Genomic DNA, 23,606 nt, shown 5'->3' with positions numbered 1-23,606 from the left:
GAACCCGCTGATATATTTTCTTCATAACCGGCCCGGTAGAGGATTGCCTGGCCATGAGACTTCCCAGCGCTCCAGGGGAATGGGGCTCACAATTCTGCACGATGTCTTCCCTCTCATTTGCAATGGGCTTCCTACAATGATCACCGCAGCAATGTCCGTTGTAGATGAGCCTGGTTCATCACCAGGACTGTTTCCTACCACATAGGGCTGTATTCTCCAGACTGGGTGCACAGCAAGGCTCCTCGTGGTACTGTTGTACCCCAGTTCGGAAGGTGGCACCCATCCCAAGCTTCCTGTGGCAAAGGTATGCCAGAGCCTGCCGGGATGATGCGAGCGCCTTTCACGGCGGCGCACCCTCCTCCAGGCCAACCCTAGGCGAGTTTACTGCAAAGCCTGCCCCACTGGGGACTTACCACCCAGTAAGTGCGTTAGCGTTTGCTCCCACGAAAACCCTGGAGTGCTCCTATTTGTTGTTTAGTCATTTAGTCGTGTCCGACTCTTCGTGACCCCATGGACCAGAGCACGCCAGGCACTCCTGTCTTCCACTGCCTCCCGCAGTTTGGTCAAACTCATGTTTGTAGCTTTGAGAACACTGTCCAACCATCTCGTCCTCTGTCGTCCCCTTCTCCTTGTGCCCTCCATCTTTCCCAGCATCAGGGTCTTTTCCAGGGAGTCTTCTCTTCTCATGAGGTGGCCAAAGTATTGGAGCCTCAGCTTCACGATCTGTCCTTCCAGTGAGCACTCAGGGCTAATTTCCTTAAGAATGGATGCGTTTGATCTTCTTGCAGTCCATGGGACTCTCAAGAGTCACCTCCAGCACCATAATTCAAAAGCACCAATTCTTCGGCGATCAGCCGCCTTTATGGTCCAGCTCTCACTTCCACTACTGGGAAAACCATAGTTTTAACTATACAGACCTTTGTTGGCAAGGTGATGTCTCTGCTTTTTAAGATGCTGTCTAGGTTTGTCATAGCGGTCCACAATGAATGGACGCCTGTCAGGCACATGGTTATGTTTTAATCTAAAACCGACAATCACCTGGCATGGGCATAGGCAGGAATTATTTTTTAGGGCGGCAGGCTTCATGTTGGTTTGGGTGGAGGAGGGCAGAACCGAGTTATCTTTGATGCAATTAGTTAGTTAAGTATTTTTATTTATTTACTTGGTGGGGGGACAGCTGCTCCTCCTGCATCCCCCTGGCTACGCCCATGCCACCTGGGCGAAGAATGGGTGGTTCTCAAAGGGTGGCCAGGTAGACGCGAGACCAGGGGCTCCTGCCCCTTGCAAGTGGCACAGCTATTAAAGGTGCAGGAGCCCCGACTTCTTCTTCATCACACGAAAACCGCGCGCGCTGTTCTTACCAGCGCCTCTCACCCCCCTTAGCGCAGCCTGCAGTTCTGAAGGCGTGAGGTACCCATTATTTGGGCGGGGAGGGACAGCAATGCTTTACGGTACGTCGCCCTGACGATTTTTGTTTCAAACGCAAAGGGCACAACGCAGTCCTAAGCCCCGCCCCTGGGCGTTTCTTCGCGCCCACCCCTCTGAAGCGGGAATGGGCGGCTCCCGCATGCTGATTGGAGGCTGCGCAAAAAGCCCCTAAGCGGGGCGGGGCCGCGCTTGCATCTCTGGCGCCGGCCCTTGGCAACGCTTCGTTTCCCTAGCAACCGCCCCACCCCACCCCCGAGGACTAAGCGGACAAGTGGGATAGCGCGGCCCGAGAGACGGGCGTGTGCTGGGACCAGTCGGGAAAGGGGAGAAGAGGGACCCTCGAGACTTCCGGGTTAGCAAAATGTGAAGGTAGCACTCGGGGTTCAGAGGGGCCCTCCGTGAAAGGGGAACAACAGGTCGAAGGTTTATTGGTTTGTTTATTGATTTATCGCATCTGTGCACCAACCTTTCCCTCCAAGGAGCGCAAGGTGGTGTGCATGTTTCTCCCTGCATGGCTAAATGACCCTTGGGGTCCCCCCTTCCAGCTCTACAATTCTATGACTCCCCCTCCTCACTGAATCCCCACAACAGCTCTGTGAGGTAGCTTATAGGCTGAGAGGCAGTGACTGGCCCAAGGTCACTCAGTGAGCTTCTTGCCTAAGTGGGGATTTGAACTCTGCTCTCGTGGGTCCTAGTCAGGCTACGCCACACTAGCTCAGCAGGTAGGGGACCCCACAAAGCAATTGGAAGAACGACGATGAAGGCAACCCCTAAGCCCTTTTCCCAGCTCTCCTTCTGCCGCCACCTGTCTTTTAATATATATTCCAACTCTATGATTCTTTGTGTGTGTGTGTGTGAGAGAGAGAGAGAGAGAGAGTGAGAGAGAGAGTGTGTGTTTCTGTGTTTCTGTGTGTGTGTTTTTTCACAGGCTATAATATTAAGGAAAGAACAGGGTTTCTTTAAAGTAAGAGGCAGGCAGTTCTGCTGTCATAAATGTGAGATCTTGGCCTTCTAATTACAGTGGTACCTTGGGTTACATACGCTTCAGGTTACAGACTCCACTAACCCAGAAATAGTACCTCGAGTTAAGAACTTTGCTTCAGGATGAGAACAGAAATTGTGCTCTGGTGGTGTGGCAGCAGCAGGAGGCCCCATTAGCTAAAGTGGTGCTTCAGGTTAAGAACAGTTTCAGGTTAAGAACAGACCTCCGGAACGAATTAAGTACTTAACCCGGGGTACCACTGTACTCTGGGTTAAGTGCCAAAGGCTGGTGGTTCCCTTTTTGTACAGTTACTGTGAATTTGGAACACTCACTTTATCCATTCCACAGGCACACACCGAGAGACCAAGAGAAAGCTCACCCTTTTGCCATCCTTGAAGTTTGGGGTGGTTTAGGGGTAACTAAAAGTATTTCCAGGTGATCAGTTGTTTCTAAGGACTGCAAACTAGAATTCATATTGGGAATGCAAAAGGGGTGGGGTGGGGAGCCTTTTCAGTAAACATTTAAAATATGGCTAAAGTGACTGTGTACGTGTGAAGAAATACTGAGAGCTTTTGGAGAATAGCAAATGGTGCAAAGCTGTTGATTGGTGGATTTTAATCCCTTTCTCTTTCACAGTATTTGTATTTAGTGCTTGACTTATGGGGAAAGAGAGATAGGGGAGCTTTTAATGACAAGACACCTCCCATGGACTGCCCCGCAATTTAGACAAGCCCCTCCCAGGCTTCTAAAAACATCATGAAAAATAGAGCACCTTCTCCTGTAATTGGAGCATTGCTTGCATAGAACTGTAGAACTGTAGATTTGGAAGCGACCACGAGGGTCATCTAGCCCTACCCCCTGCAATTGTTGAGTGGGTGTTGCATCTACTCAGTACTGCACTATTAGAAGGTAGGGTTTATATAATGTTCATTTCAGTGGACTTTGTGTTGCATCTAAAAGCAGAAAATCTTTCCCAGTAAGCAGGTTTTATTTCTTAAATTAAAAGAAAGTTGAATTGAAAGGGCTTGACTATTAAAAAGCAGCTTAAAATAAAGAAATTGAATGAAGTACTTAAGGACATGGAAGAAAGTCAGTCATGTTTTTTCTTCTATGATTAAATCTATGGCTTATACATCCTTGTGCAAATTGTATAGATTGGAAATTGACTACATTTTGGCATTTTGTGGCATCTCTTTTAGCAGTACTTTTGCAATGCACTTGATATAGGCACAACGTGGGTGGAAAGTTACATATACATTTATATGCTATCTTCTAATTAACTGCATCTTAACATGCTGTTTAATGCAAAATGTCAAGAAAGGAGACTACATATATTATATGGCAGTGTGCCATTTATGGGAGCAGTTATGTTTTCAGCCAATGTTCATTGAATCTGAGATGATGAGTGAATAAGAAAGGGTATTTATCAAATAATAGCATATCACAGTGAGCGTATAACCACTTGGTATGCTAGTAATCTATATTGTCCTGTGAAAAAATGAGAACTTTACATTTCCATACTGGAAGTGGAAAGCTGAAAAAACTGGAGGAGGGGGCATAAACTACCTGTTTGTACTTTGGCAGGGCAATATAATCTGTTTACTAAGTGGTCACATACATGTGGTAACTTGGTAGAAAGTTATCTAATCATCCATGAATATATGAATGTGAACCCAAAGCAGTACAGGGGAATATATGTCTGTACTGACAAAATAAGAAAATGAAGTATAGAACAGCCATGGTGATATGTGATTGCTGCATCAGGAGATCCTGTAAATTGATTCAGTGTGATAAATGACTCACTGCAAGACCTAGCACCTTACAACTCCCCAGGCATTTGATCACAGAGTTAATTCAGACACCTTGTGGAATCTTCATCACACCATAGCAACCTTGCTCTGCTATATTTGTAATGACACTGAATGTGGAGTGAGTGAAACACACATGCTTTGTAAAAGCAAAAAGTAAGTTTGAACACTGTGTTGAGGTTTCTGCCTCATTTTCCTCGAACATTGCAATCCCTTCATAATACAGCGTACACAGCTCATGAGTACAATAGAAAACAGCTTCTAGTGGAGAAATTACTGGCAACAAGTAGAGTCAGAAAAGTTTTATTTATTTACTAGAACTATAAGCAGTCTATTTTATTTATGTGTCTATAAAACCAGATATACTACTTAATAAAGTAAACATCTCTAAGTGGTTAACATAAAACAATGAAATTGCAAACAGCATTATTCAATTATTATTTTTTTAAAAATCCTAAATAAAAACAAGCCCCCAAGGTATAAAACATTATTAATCCTGACTGCCAAATGAGCTTGCACTACTGTACGTAGGATGGGAAGAGCCCTACTTTCTGCCAAAACTATGAAAACTTGCCTTTTTCAGTTTGCAGTGTATTCAGTCCACATGTGATTAATGGTAATTTGGTGGTTTCCCATTTCAGTCTCCCAGCCCTTTCAAAGGCAGGCTGCAATTGAAACTGCAGAATCACAACTCACTGTAGTCCACAAAAACTCATGCCGTAATAAATCTGTGGGTCTTTAAGGTGCCACAAGAGAGGTTAACATGGCTCCCCTACTAGAAATTGTGGCAACCAAATAAGTTTTCTAGCACAGGTTGACGCTAAACAGTTGGATGCTAAATTGATGCCATTTGATTTGTATGCAGAGGAAATTGAACGGCCCCCTTTTCCCGTAAGGAGATGTGGTGCCACTGTTGGTAGCAGGCTTTAGGTGGATTAGCTTAGGACAAGTGTATGTGCCATGCCTGTCATGTGGATTGTAAGAACATGGTGTGGTGTCACACTTCTAATTGAGATTTGAATTGTAAATAATCTTAAACCCAGGCTTTATTTTGGCTATACTAAGGGTACTAGTGATTTTTGGATAGCCCTAGAATAGTGGAATTGTGTGCAAAAGGAAAGAAATCTAGGCGATGACTGCTGGATCCTAAAGCTTCCCATTTTTGTTGTTGTTGTTGTTTAGTTGTTTAGTCTTGTCCGACTCTTCGTGACCCCATGGACCAGAGCACGCCAGGCACTCCTGTCTTCCACTGCCTCCCGCAGTTTGGTCAAACTCATGCTGGTAGCTTCAAGAACACTGTCCAAGCATCTTGTCCTCTGTCGTCCCCTTCTCCTTGTGCCCTCAATCTTTCCCAACATCAGGGTCTTTTCCAGGGAGTCTTCTCTTCTCATGAAATCTCAAAGCTTGCCATTTGGTCACCAGCAATAAGACTCCATGGGAATTTTGCAACAAAGCATCACACTTCGCAGCAGATAATCACAAAATTGCAGCATTTAGAAGAGTTTCAGGACATGTAAACTAAAGGGATGTGTGGTAAACTGCCTACAGAGCAGAACTTCTTTTGAATGGAGCCTCTCTTTTTAAAAGCAGCCCTCCATGCTGCCTTTAAGGTGTTCCTAAAACTCGGGGGAATTTCAGAAGTACTCCTCAGAACAGTCGGAAATAGAAATGATACTTCCCTGACCATGTGTGGAAATGCTTTTCCTGCATAAAGTGGCTTTTTGGATTCAAGCCATAGGCTTTATGAGCTACAACTGGCATTAGAGGTTTTAATGAACTGTTCTCCACTTGCAGGCTCCTTTTTTAAAAGTCAGTAGAGATTTAGTTGAAATTCACCTACAGCTGCTGTCTTGCTTTATGGAATATTTAATCATGAGATGTTTTATTTTTTTAATACAATTTTGAATATGCACATTTTGACAATTAAATTCACAGTTGTTCCCAATAAAAAAATTAGAATCCTGCTCATTATTAATCGTTTATGCAGTTATCCTGCTCATGGTGCTTTATAGAAATAAACTCATTTTCATGCCTGCCTCTTGGAAGAAGCTACAGTTGCACAGTGGTTCTTTTACTATTGTCCAGTAATATTTGGACTATTTGGGAAGTGCAGAAAGCTTTTGAGTTTTCGTGCTTCGTGACCCCAGGGGGTTGTTCTTGCATTTGCCAACTGTTTTCTCCCTTCCATATTCTGGGATTGATGAAGATTGGAGTGACAAGATGGTTCTGGTCACAGCAGTCAGATCTGCAGAAGCCCTACGGATCTCTGACTGAGGAGCAGCGCTGGGCTGGCTTCACGCAGGAAGGAAGAATCACAGAGAGCAGAAACCACAGTTATGAGGGCTGTTGCATTCTCCTGGTTTTCTGTGTGGCTTTTGGGGTTAAGAATCTTAGTTGCCTGCAAGTGTACAGTGATTGCTCCACAATAGCTGATTTTCCACCCCCACTAGGATTAGCTGGTCTCCAGTGGATATTATTCCATGTCATTTGGCCCTCGGGCAGCATTGTCTCACAATTTCTGTAGACACCTAAGTATCCATTTGACCTGGCCTCTCCCTGCCCTTCATTTCAGTGTTCTTTGCTTTGCTCTGGCACCTGCTGCTTGCTGCTACCATCTGAGAAGCCTTTGCAGACACATTATCAGTAACACAACATGAATAACTTGCATTCTTCAAAGGGTTTGTAGAGGTCTGCTCTTGTGATTTAGCAGGTTGTTTTTATCAGCACTACCCCAGACATTTTGGGGGCTGAAAAATGGCCCATTGCAAAGGTTTCAAAGGCACCAGGGTTTTCACACACCAAAGGCTGCTTCTTATGTGTGCTTGAAAGCAAAATGGAGCAGCTTCATGAACAGGAAGGAAATAATGAGCTTGATCTCTGCCGTGGCACTGGCTTCTCTCTTTGTAACGGGAAGGTAGTATATAAGATCAAAAAACTTCTCAGCAGAAGTGTGCCGGATTGGGGCACTAGTTTCCGCGCAACTGCAGGTGTCTTTGTAGAAGGTTACGAGGACGTCTTGTGCACGTGAAAGTTTTCCACTCTCAATTCACACACCGTATCCAACTGCTGTGCCGTCTAAAGCAAGCCTCATTGAGCTTACTGGGATTTACTCCTGGGTAGAGATGCACTGTTATTGCCTATTGTATGGGGTTTTTTTTTAGCTCCAGCTTTTTTTAAACATGTTTTCTTTAAAAGCCTAGATGAGCACTTTGGTAAAATGAGAGAACGCTCAACTTTTAAACCTTGAAGAGATTAAGAGGCTGAGCATTCCCCCAATATGCCACAGTATTCACCTAGCACTTTAATGAAAAATCTCAGTAAGGACCTGCAGGATTGCCCACTTCTATAATGGTTTCCATGTTAAAATATAATTGTAACCTTATTTAGCTCAGCAGGGAGGAACTTTTGGACTTCCAGATGTTTCTGGACTAAAATTCCCACCTGCCTCAGCTAGCACAGCTAATGATCGGGGGCGAGTTGTAATCCAACAACATCTGGATGGCCACAGGTTCCCCACCGATGATCTGGTTCTTTGGAGGCCCTGAGCTCTGTTCTGTGATGGCATGCATTTCTAGTCTTATTTTTTAAAAGAGAGTTGGGGGAGCAAGTTACAGTTATCCCCTTGCTTCAGAGCTATCCCCTCCAGTCAAAATGTGCAGAGTGTACTTTGCTATTGTGTTGTGCCTCTGTTTTGGCACTTCAACTCCTAGGATGTGGAATGGATTAACTGCAACTTGGATAATATGTTATCTGCATGATCCTTAAGAAATAGGGGTACTGCAGGTGAGATTGGTGTGTGAAATTAGACTAGTTCAGAGAAAGGAGAATGAGACTGCCAGATTCTCTTCTGTGCTTTTTTTTTTAATGTATAAATATATTTTTACATCATGTGAGCCCCCTGCACTGACACCCTGCTGCATTTTGATGTGAAACCACCACTTCAGTGTGCTTATAAATCCAATTTGCGTATGACTCACTTCATATAATTGCTTCATCTTAGGAGACATTTAATAGCTCAGGAAAAGGTGACACAAACTTCTGATGTAAACAACTTCCAGTTATTAAATGTTCTTATATTCTCAGAACTTGGTCCAGTGAAACAGTCTGTCTACCTTCCTTGTTTTGTTATGTGCATTGGTGGAGCTAATAATTGATTGGACTACATCAAAATTTAAATAATGCAGTTGTAAGGGACTTCTTCCTCCCCACACTTGTAGTATAATGCACCACATCAAATATTTTATTAGTATCAGTGAGTGGTACTGACTTCTGGATTTTTCTAGGAAGAATGGCTGCTGAACTTTAGTGTTCCAGTTTGTGCAGAACTTTCAAACCACTCTAAGAGAGAGAAGAGAGAGAGGGATTTTACCCCAGCACTTCAAGATGCAGGAGCCAGTTGCTGCAGACCCCAATGCAGTCCCTCCCCCAAGCCGTACCAGAAACCCAGCAGCTAACCCTCGGCGAATGCGGCGGATTATAGCTGAGGATCCTGAGTGGAGTCTAGCTATAGTGCCACAGCTCACAGAGCTCTGCATACAGCACATAATCAACAACTTTGAAAGTAAGTAATTTCTCCTCCTCTGGTTTCTCTTGCTGAGAATGTACCTTTAGATCACAGGTTGCAATTATACATGCAATTGAGGACTGAGTTTTTAAAAATAAAACTAAGTGGAATGGCTCTTTAAAAATGTCAGGGAATTATTCCATAGACCAAGGGTAGCTAATGTGGTGCCCTCCACTCCCTTTCTTCCTGACCATGTAGTTGATGGGAACTGTAGTCCTAAGAACTTTTGGAGGGTACCACTTTGGCTGCTGCCGCTCTAGACCAAGTCATTCCCACTGCTGCTGCTTGATAACCAGTCAATACCTTTATTTTTGCCTTGTTTTGAAGCATTGTAGTCTACAGTATAACACAAAACTTTCATTTGTTCCTAGGGAATTCTGGAAACTGTTGTTCTGGGAGTAGGGCTTGGTCTTCCTAATGGAATTCTTAGCATCCTCGGCAAATTACTCCTCTCAAGATTATTTAGTGGAAGCACTGCTAAACTTGTACAAACTCAAATGTGTGTTGCTTTCAACATATGATGCTATGTCTGAATAATTGTTTAATCTGCTGGTGCTATTCTAATGCTAAAATGTTATCTGCTTGTTTTATTTACTGCTGTTATTTGAGTTTTTTAGTGTTGCTGTTTTTTCTTATTCTCTTGTAATAATTGAGATGCGTATTCTGTTGTTTTATTGGTTAGTGTAACTTGCTTTGGGTAGGATAATTTAAAAATCAAACAAACAAATTATCTATCTATACCTAGCAAATAGATCTTCATGGTGCTATAAAAAGCAGCAAACAGACACCACATTCCGAAAGGTTCACTTCTCTTCTTTCCAACCAGGTAATCCTATTTTGAATAGCCTCCTTCCTGATCACCAAAGGAAGGTGCTGGACAAGGTCTCCACAAGTCTGCCCCTTACTGTGACTGCCAACCTGATTAGTGATGAAGGTTATTGGAAACGATGTTGCATTGCGAGATGGGCAGTTTGTGATGTGTCCCGCTATGGAAACAGCTGGAAACGGATGTTTTTTGAACGTCACTTGGAGAACATCTTGAAGTTCTACATTCCAGACACCACTAACCCCAACCAGGTCCTGGATGTCATCCCACTCTGCAAGGAATATGTGAAGAAGCTAGATATCGACCAGTTCCTTCCACCTGTGAAAATAGATCAGAAGAAGGAAGACGAAGAAGCCTCTGATACAGAAAGTGATTCTGGAATGGATGAACCTTCCATGGACCATTTTGATATGAGTATGCTCACTCCAGCGCTCTGTCACCTAGAGGAGCTGCACTTATCTTATGGCGTTAAAGATTGTGGCATGAATTTTGAGTGGAATCTTTTTGAGTTCACCTACCGGGACTGCTGCTCCCTAGCCAATGCTGTCAAGAAGTGTCCAACTTTAAAAGTAACTTGCCATATACAGTTCTATAATTTTTAGAAACCCTGAACCTAGAATGATGGTTCCCAAGGGTCAGAGGACAATTTTAAACCTTTAGTGAATAATTTTGTCCAAATCATTACCTGACATCAGTACAGTAGGCCCACAACTTAGGTTACATTCCGGGGATCGTGCCTAAAGCCAAAATTGCATTTAGTCAAAGCACATTAGGTTCAATGGTGGGTGGGATTGCCAAAGTCTCCCCCCCCCCAGATGCCTGCCCCCTTTCCACTCATTTTTTAATTTTTTTAACCTTTTTTATGCTAAGCATGGAAAGCTGAATGCACACAAATGGGCATAAGGTGTAGGCTTACTGTACTTCCATGGCCACAGAGAGCCCCCTTTGCACCATACTTGTATACTAATCTCAAACACTCTTATATTGAAGTAGATGCCATTACAACTAAGTGATGGGAGCCACCCTTCCTTAGCTTCAGCTGGTGTAGATGGGGTCAACTACATGGATTCTTCCCACCTGATCCCAGCTGTGCAAGGTTGATGTGCAAATGACCTATGTGATTGACCCTGCTTATGTGGCACACCTGTCAAGTGTCCTGGAAAAAGGGACATGCCTTTTTTTGTATGAGATTGTGGTGGCCATTTGGGGGGCAGCGCTCTTGCACTGAAAAAAAGCGCTTTTGGGGGGTGGAATTGTGGCGTGGGTCATATGACTTGCCCCGGAGCGTGGCCCAGAAGACGTGTGAACTGTTTTTTGTAATTAAAAAGTTGGACAGTATGACATGATACTAGAGCTTTAAACATTAAAGCAGTGAGATGAAGCCTTGGTAAATAAGCTCCTAAATCTCAACTTCAAGTCCCATGGATTTAAATTGAACACCCCCCCAAAAAAAAACAACAACGCCAAATAAGGCAAGGTTTGGGAGATCCACTATTTAATCTCTTGACATTTCCATTTTACTTCAAAGCAGCCACAGAACCACCAGACTGGAGCTACAGTGCCAGGAGAGGAGGCATTTAACCACATATTTCAGCATCTTGCTCTGATCAAAATCCCTCCCTCAAGTGGCAGTCTAGATCAGGAAAATCACTTGGGGGAAAGAGTTAGGTCTTCCTCCTCCTGCGCTACAGGCCTAATCCAACACGGGTGGCCCTCTTGAGCAACTCTTTAAGAGGAAAAAAACAAATGCAGAGAGATTGAATTGTGGGTCTCCCACATCTTGTTGAGTTTGGTCCTAATGTGGCTTGCATTAAAACAACAGCCTTAAGGTTCCTTTTCAAACTGCTCCTCACCAATATATTTATAATGTAGACATCTGCATAAGAGGGTTAAATGAGGAAGCAAGGTAAGCAATAGCCGCTACTGGTTGCTAGAGACCTACAGTTCCTCTAAAAAAATAAGAGGATGGGTGGAATGACCTTTCAACTCTGCACCCTCAAACCACCCTCAGTAGTGTACAAAAGCTATCCATTGGCTTATAACACTTGAAAGACTTGTGTTGTATCTCACTCTTGATGACTGAACCACCCCTCTACCTGCCAGCTTAGATCACATAAAGGCTTGAGCCTGCTTAGGGGCAATGGAGAAATCTTTGATTCTAAATTCCAATATTTCTGAGAAAATTAGGCAAAATTAACCACAGACTTGCTGTCTGAACTACGGAGCCTTTCAGACAACTCCTTGTGATTCCAGATTGTTAGAGCAGTTTAAAAGCCTTTTACCGGAAATACAGGTTACGCTTATTGCTTCTGATATGTGAACTTTTTCAAAAAGCAGCTAAGGCAATGAACTGTCCAAACCCCTTGCCTTTCAGTGAAAACTGAGTGGTTCAAGGCACAAATAAAATAAAAATTGTCTGAAATATTTTTCTTTAGCAAAACGTGTAACCTTATTCTTCTGCTGCAGGTCTTCAAACTGTCCCGAAGCAAAGTGGATGACGAAAAGTCTCGTGTGCTGATCCATGAACTATTAGACCACCCTTCGCTAATAGAACTAAACTTATCTCACAATCTGATAGCAGACCGGGGAGCACGAGCTGTTGGCAAACTGATCAACCGCAGCAAGATAGTAACCCTTAACCTTTGTGATAACAGGATCCGTGCTCAAGGAGCCCAGGCGATTGCTCACGCCTTGTCCAAGAATTCCATTCTGACGTCCCTCAATCTGCGTCTCAACTGCATTGAGGATGAGGGAGGCCAAGCCATTTGCCACGCCCTCTTGGCTAACGACACTCTGACAAATCTTCACTTGGGTGGCAATGAGTTGTCAGAGCCAACGGCCACCCTTTTCTCTCAGGTCCTTGCTCAGAACACGGCTCTGACTCACATCAACCTCTCCTGCAACCACATTGGGCTAGTACGCAATCTCTTTTCCTACAAGGGGGATGGGCACATAGCACTTGTATAGAATGTTCAAAGCACTTTACATGCATTATCTTAAGTAATCCTTACAACCTTGTAAAGTAGGTCAGATGATGTTTCTTTTGAAGCTGGGAGATAGTGGCTTGTCATCTCACAGTGAATTTTTGGTTGGGATAGACTTGGACTGGCCTACATGTGTAGGAGAATGAGGTGGGGGTTGGAAATATTAAACTCCCTGCTAGCAGAAGAGGGTCACATCACAGGGAGCTTCTAGCTTAATCCACTCCTCCTTGTGCTAGTTTTTAATTTGCAGACTTTTGTGTTTAACTCAAAACCGAAGTAGCACAGTCCATTTTGTACTGCAAATTGAAAGAGAGAGAGAGAGAGAGTAGGAACATTTGTAGTATAAAAAATTATGGGATTTTAGCAGGAAAGCTATAGGATGCACACTTAGACTTTTGCAGGTGCAAATGGTATTGAAAGTGTGATTGCATATATAACCACCCTGATAGTATGATGAGCACAAATCGTGATGAATGTACAATAATGCCTTGTAGGGCCCCTAAAATACTTTCTGTGGTTTGATAGCAATAGGCCCAGAATATATATCTGGCTTACACTGAAGGATGAACATTCTTATTTCTCTGCTTAGCAGCAGAGGAAGCTGCTGCGGAATGGGCTGTTTCAAATTGTGTTCAGGAACTCTACATTGCAGCATTATGTGTGACTACATTTTACACATCTTTTCTTAATTTGATAATGTGGCAACAGGTGATTGATGCAACCTGTTAGGAATGTATTTCTGTTCATTTCTATATAATGTTGCCGCAGAAAATAGCATACCAGCTGCTTTGCCATCTTTTCCTAGTTTGTGCTTGCAACAAAGGCAGAGAGTGGGTAACTTGCCCCAGGACTGTCTGAAATCCTGTATTTTACCAAAGGGCAGAGGTTTGAATCCTACCCTCAGTGGCTGTCTTTTGAGAAGTTGGCAACTCTCTACATGGTAGAGCTACATATATTAGTCTTTGTTGCTTGCTTTATGTTTACCCAAGCATGCTTTAGATTTTCTTGTCCCATCTTTCACGAAGCAAAATATTCTACTGGATCAGTTCATGTGGATAAAAGTGTGCAAACTCTTAATATTCAGAGTTGTGATCCAATCTCAGAAAACTCCAGCAGCTTTTGTATGTTCGTTGGCAGGTTTTGCTTGGTCTGCTGTATCTTTTCCAATCTTCTGCAGTAACATGGCCACCAGATTCCAGGTAGCTAATGGGCTTAAACAAAATGACAATATTCCGATTTCTGAAGATGGTGTGATTGATTTCCCCAGAAATTATACTAAATTCTGGGTGTCTGCAAGTGTAGGATCCTTCATCTAATTGAGTGATGACTTTTTCTTAAATCCAGACTGGGACGGGGCGGGCAGAAGGGGTTGAGAAGCAAGACGATACAGAACAGAACGCCACTCCAGAGACATGTCAGCCCATGTCACAGCTCAGGAATCTCTACTTTTCATCACATGCTTTTAAGATCTGTCTGGTGCATGTATCACGATGCTATCACCTGCTTTTAGTTCTTGCCATGCCAATACTGTTCCCTTTGGATCTGTCACATACTTTTTAGATGCCTCAGAGGTTGAGGGAGTTAATGACTTCTTGTCTCTTTCCCCCAGGATGCCAAAATCTTACCGAATTGCCTAAGCAAACACTTTATCATCTCTTGACATGGTAATGGGGAGGTAGGAAGATGTCACTGTCATAATGACACTTTCATAACGGGGAGCGTGACACACCATCCATTCTGTGAGCATTTGGCAATAAGCAGCAGTAGCTTGATGAATAGGTGACAGGAGAGGGTGACAAATCTGCTTGCTTTGGTGAGCATCCCTCTCTACTCCAAGAGGCACAGTTTCGGGCTAAAGGGACAAATGCCTGGAACTGGGAAGGAGGGCGCAACGCATTCTAAGCACCTCAGAATCTCAGCACAGCGGGGTTTCAGAGGCAACCTCCACACAAGGAACTCATCCCTGTCCTCATGCTTGGACTCTTCTAACACACACACACTGTGATCTGTTCCCATGCATAAGCTCCTGCTATCCCCAGGGTCATTGTCCCTGTTTGTCCTCCTGTCAGCCATCCCTTTCTTTTGCCTATGCATAATGAACTCAGACTGTTAGTTATTGAAGGGGCATGTTGGAAACACCAATCTCTCTCTCTCTCTCTCTCTCTCTCTCTCTCTCTCTGTGTCAAACAGTAATTTCTAGCTTAACTGCACAAGCACTCTCTATCTTCAGAAGTGTGCATGCACACGAAAGCTCATACCAAGAACAAACTTAGTTGGTCTCTAAGGTGCTACTGGACAATTTTTTTATTTTTTAAAAATATATTTCTATAAGCACTCCCTATTTTAGAGTAGGGGCTGCTCCAGTAACTCAGTGCTCAAAAGGTGGACTCTTTCCCGCCCCCCTCCATGGAAATTTTATTAAAATTTTAAACAATAAAACAACAACACCAAGGAAGCAATTCCATCAAAAACAAGAACTCTGGTATGAACATTTACACCCAGTTTATAGGTCATACAGCTTATAGGTCACAATAGTTATCAAGGTACATATCATCTCCATGGGGATTCTTGAGAGGGGGAAGAAAAATATTTCCCCTGCTTATTAACATAAGCAAAAAAGGGAAGTCATATGTCACTAAAATCGGTTGTCCCTTTCACAGGTCTACATCTTGTGAGATCTGAGTTAACCACTTCCCACACGTTATTAATCCAGTTATAGAATGGAATTGCAAGCTTTGTTTTCCAATGTTGTGCTATTATGAGTCTTGCAGTGGTTAATAAAAGGCTGGCCAATTCTCTGTGCTGGAGAGAGCGTTAGAGGACTCTTGATATGTGCACAGCATATGAAATGTTTTCACACTGGCAGAGGCAGTTTTGTTGCTCTAAATCTTTGGATGAAGGGTGGTATATACATTTAATAAATGTTATGTACAGGATGATTTATTATAATTTTGAAAGTTCTTCAGTTTTATAGGACCTCCTAGTGGCATGCTGTTTATTGAGCGTTCTTCATGATTTGTACTTAGGATGTTATGGGAGCAGTTAGACCTGATCACACTTTCAATACCACTTGCATTTGCAAAGGTTTTGGGCTGGTCATACTCATTTGCAAAATAATAATGATAATAATAATAATAATCTAAAAATGCTAAAATCTGATAACTTTTCCTACCACAAATGTTCAGGTGGGTTTTTTGCCGCTCTAGATGGTGATAAGGTGATAATATTGGGCAAGCATTGCAAAAGAACTACTGAAGTTGAATAATGTGTGGATGCCCAGTATAAATCCATCACTACTTCATTATAATCACAGTAGTGACATCCTCTGAATTTACCTTTATATACCTGTCAACATGTTTGATGAAGTAGGCTTCGGCCCATGAAAACTTATGCTATAATAACTTTGTCTAAGGGCGCCACGAGATCTCATTGTCTTTTCTTTTTGTAAATAAAAAATAGCATGTAAGGAAGCATGTTTGCCCCTTCCTCGAGGCATTTTTAGGTCTTAGTTGCAAACCAGCCAGGGTGCTTTGGGGCAATGTGGTTTAAACCCAAGGGTTGCTTGTGTGCATGTGTGTTTTTGACCTTCAGCCTAGTCTTTTTATTGATTCCAGGATGGAGGGAAGCAGCTGCTGGAAGGCATGACTGATAACAAGACAGTGGTAGAATTTGACCTGAGGCTGGCAGAGGTGGGCCAAGAGAGTGAATACCTCATTAACCAGGCCATAAAGACCAACCAGGAACTAGCCCGATTCAAAAGCCTGCAGCACCCGCCCTCTGCACCTGTCCCACATACGGTTGAAGAAAAACACCCCGAACAAGGCTAACATTTCCTGTGTTTTTGTCTTCACCATGTTAGATTAAATGCCTATTTTATTTCTGCTAAGCATTGTGCTCAGAAGTTCCTTCTTAGCTGTGTTTGATCTTGGCTGGCCATAGCTTCCTTTCCTCCTGCCTTTCTCTTCACCTTCCCATGAAGCCTGTGGCACAAGTCCCTTGGTCCCATGTCATATTGCACCTGAGCCTGGGCCTAACCCTAGCAGGGGCGACGGGAAGCATGTGGCTTCCCTGCTTACTCCTTCCTCCTCTTGCTCTGTTGTTCCTCTTTGTCAGATTTTAGATCGGAAGCTGCTAAAGGCAGGGACTTCTTCTACTCTGTAAAGTGCACCCTGATGGAGCTAGATTATGGTGATTAATCATTGATTAAATCTTTTTAAATCATTTTTGACAGGCCATTCTGGGAACTGAACGATACTGTAAAAACAGGTTAAGCAAGGCAGAGTATGTTGAAAGTGAGCTAGATCTAACAAAATCCTTCAGGTACAAGATTCTTATTTAATAATTCACTGAATTTTTTGTGTATCTTTGAATGAAACTTTTCCTCTCTCTTTGCCACCCCATCAACCCTCTTTCCCCCTTCTGATCCCAAAGCAAAAGTCCTCTCAATAGCAGAAACAGCAAGCAGACCAAAAATGACTACGGTTCAGCCTTCTGCTGCCATCACTGTCTAGTGGTGCTCTCAGCCTGGCCAAGCGGTGGTATTAACATGGGAAAGCAGGGAGCTGTCCACTTGACCCTGCAACTGATGGTGCTGAATCCTGACAGAAGCTCCAAAACTTATTGCAGGATCACATCCTGCAATCCTCTGGTTTATACCCCAGGGCACACACCAGCCTACATTATCAGTGTCCCCCTCCCCCTTTGGTCAAGGAGTATATTAGGAACGCAAACCTATTAATTGTACTTCTAAACTTCAAAAGGGTGTGCGCGCATTGTGGATATATCACAAAACAGCCGTGCTCAAGGTGTACCGGTAATTGTTCCTCTGGAGTTTTGTTCTAGTTTAGATGCTGGGGAGGGGCAGAGTATTTTTTCCATCTGTTCAATTACGTAGTATAAATATTTGTGGCCTGTTAACACATCATCCTAAGCCAATGGGCAACTCATCTAAATCTTGTGACTGTAAATCTGCCTTACTGTTGCTAGCTGTTGCTAAAGTGTGGGTTGATGTGAGGCCAGTGACAGAATCTGCTGTGACTTAAATGGCTTCCTGGGTGCAATTTGCTTTTGGATTTAGCCATCCAAACTTTCTAAGACCCAGTTATGTCTCTTGCAGTTGTTATCTTATTTTCCTTCTCCTGAGGAGATTCTCAGTTATAGGGTCAAGTGATGATTGCTAGAGGGAGGGCAGGCAACACCCTCCAAAGTCACAGTCATGTGCAATGGGAAGGCTCTCATTTTTAGCATCAAAGGGTACATCCCTGATCTGATCTCCAAAGTCTCCTGCTTTTTCAAGCTTCTCTGAAGATAGGATCAGAAAGGCTTTCTCTAGCTATTGCCCCAGGTTAGCACACAGCAGTGAAGTCACTTAAAATTCCACTAGGTGCTTTATTGCTTATATAATCTGAGGTTCTTGCTATGTCTCAGTATTTCCCTAGTAACAACAATTGCCATCAGAATGGTTTTCCTTGCTACACATCTTGTCTTTCCTCACTTCTTTAGGGTTGCTTTACATAACACAGTTGCTGTTCATAAACTCAGAAATGCTGTTTGGATAGCTAAAATTCAAGACGTTAGGCACAATCCTGTGTATGTTCCATCGGCCTGTGTGACTTTCTAAACACACTTACTAGGTAATGCTAAGCTTGCAAAAGTTGCCTTTGAAATCTCCTTGCCCTGTTAACTAACCCAGAAGCCCAGTCATAATGACAATGGTGTCACATTTTTAATTGTTCTATATATGAAGAACTGAACTATCACTTATTCACATTCAACACTAATCCAAAACATGGCTTAACATGAAGAAGTTTTAAGGTCATTATTTACATATAAAACCCTAAACTCTGGGTCAGGTTACCTGAAAGACCAACTTCCCCACCATTGCTGGTGAGCACATTAAGATCAACCAACAAATGCAGCCTAATTAATCTTGTCATGACCTAATTATTAGTGGGTTTTTGCTGGCACATAGGTGGGCCTTTTCACTGATGACACTGGAATGTGCTCGATGCCTCCCTTTTCTAAAATTCTCCCAAGTATTCAATCTTGCCTTGTTTAAAAAAACTGCTTACATTTAAAATTAAACTGTTCTGGGGAGGGAGAGGGTGGGTGTGATGTCACCAGTATTAGCTAATCCATGCTGTGCAATGCAGTCCACAATCGACTCCCCCAAGATCAACCCTGCAGAGGATTAAGTATATGTTAACCAGAATGTGGTGGGTGGGCTTTCAGAAGACAGTGGCTTCTCTTTTGATGGGTCTCTACAAACTCTATGAAGAAAGTCAGCCAGGCACAAATCAGACATCGTGAATCATCTGGAACTTTTATTACACCGATTTGGTTTACAATCTTTGTACTTTTGATATTTCCAACAAAAAGGCAACATTGTGATATACCGTTTTACATAGAGAGAGACAAACAGAACTAGATCATACGGACATATTGAAAAGTAAAAACTGTTCTCAGTGCTCACAGAAAAGTTTTGTCAGAACGGGATTTATCTCCGCTGTTGCTCATTGTGGGCAATGGATACAAACGTCCACCATCCATGGCTCTGCTGCCTGCAGTGCCCCTCGGCCAAAGGGGCTTTAGCTGCTTGATGTTTTGGCCGTAATAGATCAGAAAGGATACTTGTGTGAGGTTATCTTGGGTGGCAGCAGCAGCAGCAGCTGTTAGAGGTGTCAACAACACCACCCCATAGTCTTTACAAGCTTGTGTTTCCCCCCTTCCTAATCCATGAGTGGATTGCTCCAGTGGTTTAAACCATAGGGAGTTGCAGCAGCATGAGAAATATGCCCATGGCAGCAACTATAAAATATCCCCCTGAGACATACCTAGAACATCAGATATTCGCCACTGACCACCTAATTCTTGACCTGAGGCAGGCTGGCTTGTTGAAGTTACAAAATAATTTATTACTAAAACTGCACACTTGAATTAAGAGATCTTTTTAGTCACTCAGGAAAAGGCCCAAGATCCCACATCAGTCAGTCATGGTAAGCACAGCTTCTTGCAATCTATTGGAGATCAGTTTCTTTGGGGTTGTTTTTAATCTGAGAATGAATGTGCATGATGTCTGCAAAGCAGCCTGCCTCCACAGAGTGCAGAGAAGATAAAGTAAAATTGACTCTTAATTGTGACTAAAACGGGCACCCCCAAACTCGGTCCTCCAGATGTTTTGGGACTACAACTCCCATCATCCCTAGCCAACAGGACCAGTGGTCAGGGATGATGGGAATTGTAGTCCCAAAACATCTGGAGGGCTGAGTTTGGGGGTGCCTGCTCTAAAACGTGCAACAAATATCAAATAAAAGCAGTGCTTGTTGAATTGTCCTGGTGATGATCTGAGCTAGATAAGGTCACATGGCTGAATGGGTTAGTGCTCCATATGGGTGCTTAAACATAACTAACCAAAAGAATTCCCTAAATTCCCTCCAACAAACTTGTCCTGTGACTGGAGGGTGGTCTTGAGACTTCTCAGGCTATTCAGCTACGGAGTCATTAGCAGACATAAATGAAATAATTATCTGCCCGAGCTTCTCTATCTGAAAAATGGGAATAATAAAAAACTACTTTACAGTGCTGCTGTGAATACTTTAGATTTATAGCCTTGAAGTCTCAGGTTGAGTACCAATTTAAAAGCATACAGAATTTTAAAAGAGAATTTAAAAAACCCACAATATAATTCAATACGACATTCAGTAAATACTGCTAAAGGCTCTCATCTTTGTGCTAACTCCTGAGAGCCAACTGAAACAGATAAACCTTAAAACGCCTCCAAAACATTCTTAAGCTTTATGCTCTGGTGAATCTCTAGCTCAACACTGATGGGGTGTCACAGGCCAGTATTGTAACATCTGTAAGCTGCTGCCCTACGAGTTGTTCCCAGCTTATTCAGCATTATCTATAAATGGCTGCTCTATAACAAACAGAGAAAAACAAAATGGCTGACACATGCATATTTCCCCCCCCCCCCCAGGCTTGGGGAAGCTTTTCTGATCCCAAGAGATGTTGAGTCTCTCAGGAAATGCTGAAAACATAGGCCAACTAGCCAGGTGATCGTTACAAATCAGAATTAATTGTCAGCTGCTAACTAGAATGGGTATTCTTCCTTTTCTTCCCAATACTTAGCTTTTCTCTATGTATGGTTCATGGCAGACTTTGCCAACCAGGTGCTCTCCTGATATTTTGGACTACAACTCCCACTAGTCACAGCTAGCACGCAGTGCTGGCTGGAGTTGGTGGGAGTTGTAGTTCAAAACATCTGGAGGGCACCAGTTGGCCAAGACTGATTTTATGGTGTACAACAGGGATGGGTCATCTTCTTGTTATTGTTGGAGACGGCATCTCCTTGGAGGTAATCTGTTGGAGTGACATGCTAGTACTGGGTGGAGCCAGAGACAAAAAAGTTCTGAATTAACCAATCCAGAATAAAGACTCTTCTGCTTCAATTTTCATCACAGCTACATCAGACTAAATTCTCTGTGTTCCTTTGGGGCTGACGGGGTTATTCTCAAATAAGTATGTGGAGGATTTATATATTTTTAACCCAGAACACCCAACAGCTACTGTTCTGGAGGACAAGAGTAATTCCTTTCTGATTTTAGTGTACTGCACACACATGGCAGAAATCGATTTCTCAGGCAGCCAGGGTGGATTCTTTTCCTCAAGCCATGAAAAAGTGAAACAAAAACTGCCCAACTTCAATTTTTATCAGATATGTCTCCTTCCAATTGTTCTGCAACTACACAAAAAGAGGGAGAAAGATACTCCAAATCAGAATAGGGCAACTTCAAGAAGTACTGGAAGCAACAGAAAATAAGGTTTAGGGGCTTCAGGTGATTGCCCACCTGTGCTGTATAGCAAAGCAACAAAGGTAGGGTGAGCTATCAACTTGCCATCCTTCCTCTCCAAGGTGTGGCTTAACAAAGTTGTTTGTTAGACTTTTCAGACTTTTGAACTCTGAAGATAGGGCAGAAAATGCAAGTCTTCATATGACTCAGGTGGTCTGAAATGCACGTAGTTTCCATATAAAATTGCAAACTCGGCATCCGCTTTTCTGAACTGAATGCATATGACAGAGGAGCCATTTCCCACGCAATGGCTCTGTCTCTTAGCTTTTCCTCTAAGTGCAGTGACATTGATTTGGGAGGTGCAAAGTTAGTGATGCTAAATGGGTTTCTGGATGCATTACGTTTTTATGGCCATTTCCCAATTGTATACTAGTTCTACATTCGGCTCATTTTCTTGTCCCCATATTATTTAACAGCTGGTATATTCCAAGTGGGGACGCGGGTGGCGCTGTGGGTAAAAGCCTCAGCGCCTAGGGCTTGCCGATCAAAAGGTCGGCGGTTCGAATCCCCGTGGCGGGGTGCGCTCCCGTTGCTTGGTCCCAGCGCCTGCCAACCTAGCAGTTCGAAAGCACCCCCGGGTGCAAGTAGATAAATAGGGACCGCTTACTAGCGGGAAGGTAAACGGCGTTTCCATGTGCGGCTCTGGCTCGCCAGAGCAGCGATGTCACACTGGCCACGTGACCCGGAAGTGTCTCCGGACAGCGCTGGCCCCCGGCCTCTTGAGTGAGATGGGCGCACAACCCTAGAGTCTGTCAAGACTGGCCCGTACGGGCAGGGGTACCTTTACCTTTTTATATTCCAAGTGACAACAGGTAGTTTAAGATACAGTGACCAAGGGATAAAAGATTGTATGAGCACCAGTCCAGGCGCATTAAGCTAGCTTTAATCCAACCCTACCTGCTAGTTTGCCTGAGAGGTTTCATTAAGAAGTTCTGCACATAATTATTATTCCCCTCAGCTGCTCTACCCTGTTTATTATAAAGGGAGGCCTCCAATTCTGTCCTGGTGCTTCTTGCAACCTCTCTCTGTGTGTGTGTGTGTGTGTGTGTGTGCTTGTGTGTGACACATTTTTGCTGCTGAAATATGTGTGCAATGACCCACCTTTCTGTACGCCTTGCCTGCTAGGGAGGGAGGTAACATAGGATAGCAGTCATAGGGAGGCGAGGAAGACAAGTGTCCTGTTATGTTTGTCTGTTCACCTACAGACAGCAAAGACCTGCCAGTCATTTCCATGGCAACAAGTTTAAGTGAGGAGAAGCTGCTTCGGCATTTAAATGAATTAGAAAATGAATGAAATGCCATTAAGGTGAAGTGGAAGAAAAGGAGTTATTTCTTGGAGAGAGAAAGATTTTTGCATTTGGATGTCGGAACCCCCTCTCCTCACAGGGTTGTTGTGAGAACAAAATTGAGTATGCTGATTTTTGCTACCTTTGAAGAAACACCAGGATATAAATGTGATACACACACACACACACACACACACACACACACACACAAAATTAATGGAGATGTAAAACACGAAATCAATAGAGATGGCAAGTTAAATCAGAAAGAGTAGTTATGATCAGAACTGTGCGCAGCCTGCATCAAATCCACAAACAAACCCAAGTTCTATTATCAGAACAAATAAACCAGAGTAGCAGCTAGTTCTTTAGTTTGGACCTCTACTACCAGGTTGGTGATTTGTGTTGCTGTTCTAGAATGATGACCCAGAAACTGAATTTCTATAAGTGAGCATGTTATTTTATCCGGCAAGTAAGCTTTGGTATTGGATTCTGGCGAAGGTTAAACACTATTCTACCATTTTAGACTCCAGAGCATTACAGATCTCTAACATATAAAACATATTTTATCTTCACTGTTATGGCACTGCCCCAGTTTGTGGCGAATGTAAAACAGCAGAACGTCCTCTGTTTGTGCAAACCGTAATGATCTCACAGCACCTTTAGCAAAAACAACAGGCAGCATTTCCCTTCACAGGAACGAATAGATGAAGTAAAAGAAATAGGTGGCTCAGAACTCGCACCAAGGCAGAAGATGTTTTGTTTTGTTTTTTTAATCCAGTGTGTCTGAGGACATTCTATCCTCTGCAAATTCCTAAAATAAATGTTAGCCATGCATGTCTACTTTGCATTGCAACATCCATATGAAATGCCTCCAAG

The 23,606-nt window shown here is 43.2% G+C and overlaps 1 protein-coding gene across 3 annotated transcripts; it reads left to right on the top strand.

The window, feature by feature from the left end:
- The first annotated feature begins 1,674 nt into the window (after positions 1-1,674).
- Positions 1,675-16,470, top strand: TCTE1 (t-complex-associated-testis-expressed 1). Of its 3 annotated transcripts, none has more exons than XM_053382906.1 (5): positions 1,675-1,797; positions 8,502-8,779; positions 9,609-10,177; positions 12,075-12,524; positions 16,207-16,470. In XM_053382906.1, the coding sequence occupies exons 2-5, from the start codon at positions 8,602-8,604 to the stop codon at positions 16,417-16,419; spliced, it is 1,410 nt and encodes a 469-aa protein (XP_053238881.1). In that variant the 5' UTR covers positions 1,675-1,797; positions 8,502-8,601; the 3' UTR covers positions 16,420-16,470. The 3 variants fall into 3 exon arrangements, with proteins under 3 accessions (XP_053238881.1, XP_053238882.1, XP_053238883.1); XM_053382907.1 differs by having other exon boundaries at positions 1,678-1,780; XM_053382908.1 differs by lacking the exon at positions 1,675-1,797 and adding an exon at positions 1,806-1,859.
- The last annotated feature ends 7,136 nt before the right edge of the window (positions 16,471-23,606 follow it).

The sequence above is a fragment of the Podarcis raffonei genome, chromosome 3 (genome assembly GCF_027172205.1).
Source record: "Podarcis raffonei isolate rPodRaf1 chromosome 3, rPodRaf1.pri, whole genome shotgun sequence".
Classification (NCBI taxonomy): Eukaryota; Metazoa; Chordata; class Lepidosauria; order Squamata; family Lacertidae; genus Podarcis; species Podarcis raffonei.
The sequence above is the reverse complement of the archived record's forward strand: the minus strand, read 5'-3'. Positions and strand labels throughout refer to the sequence as shown.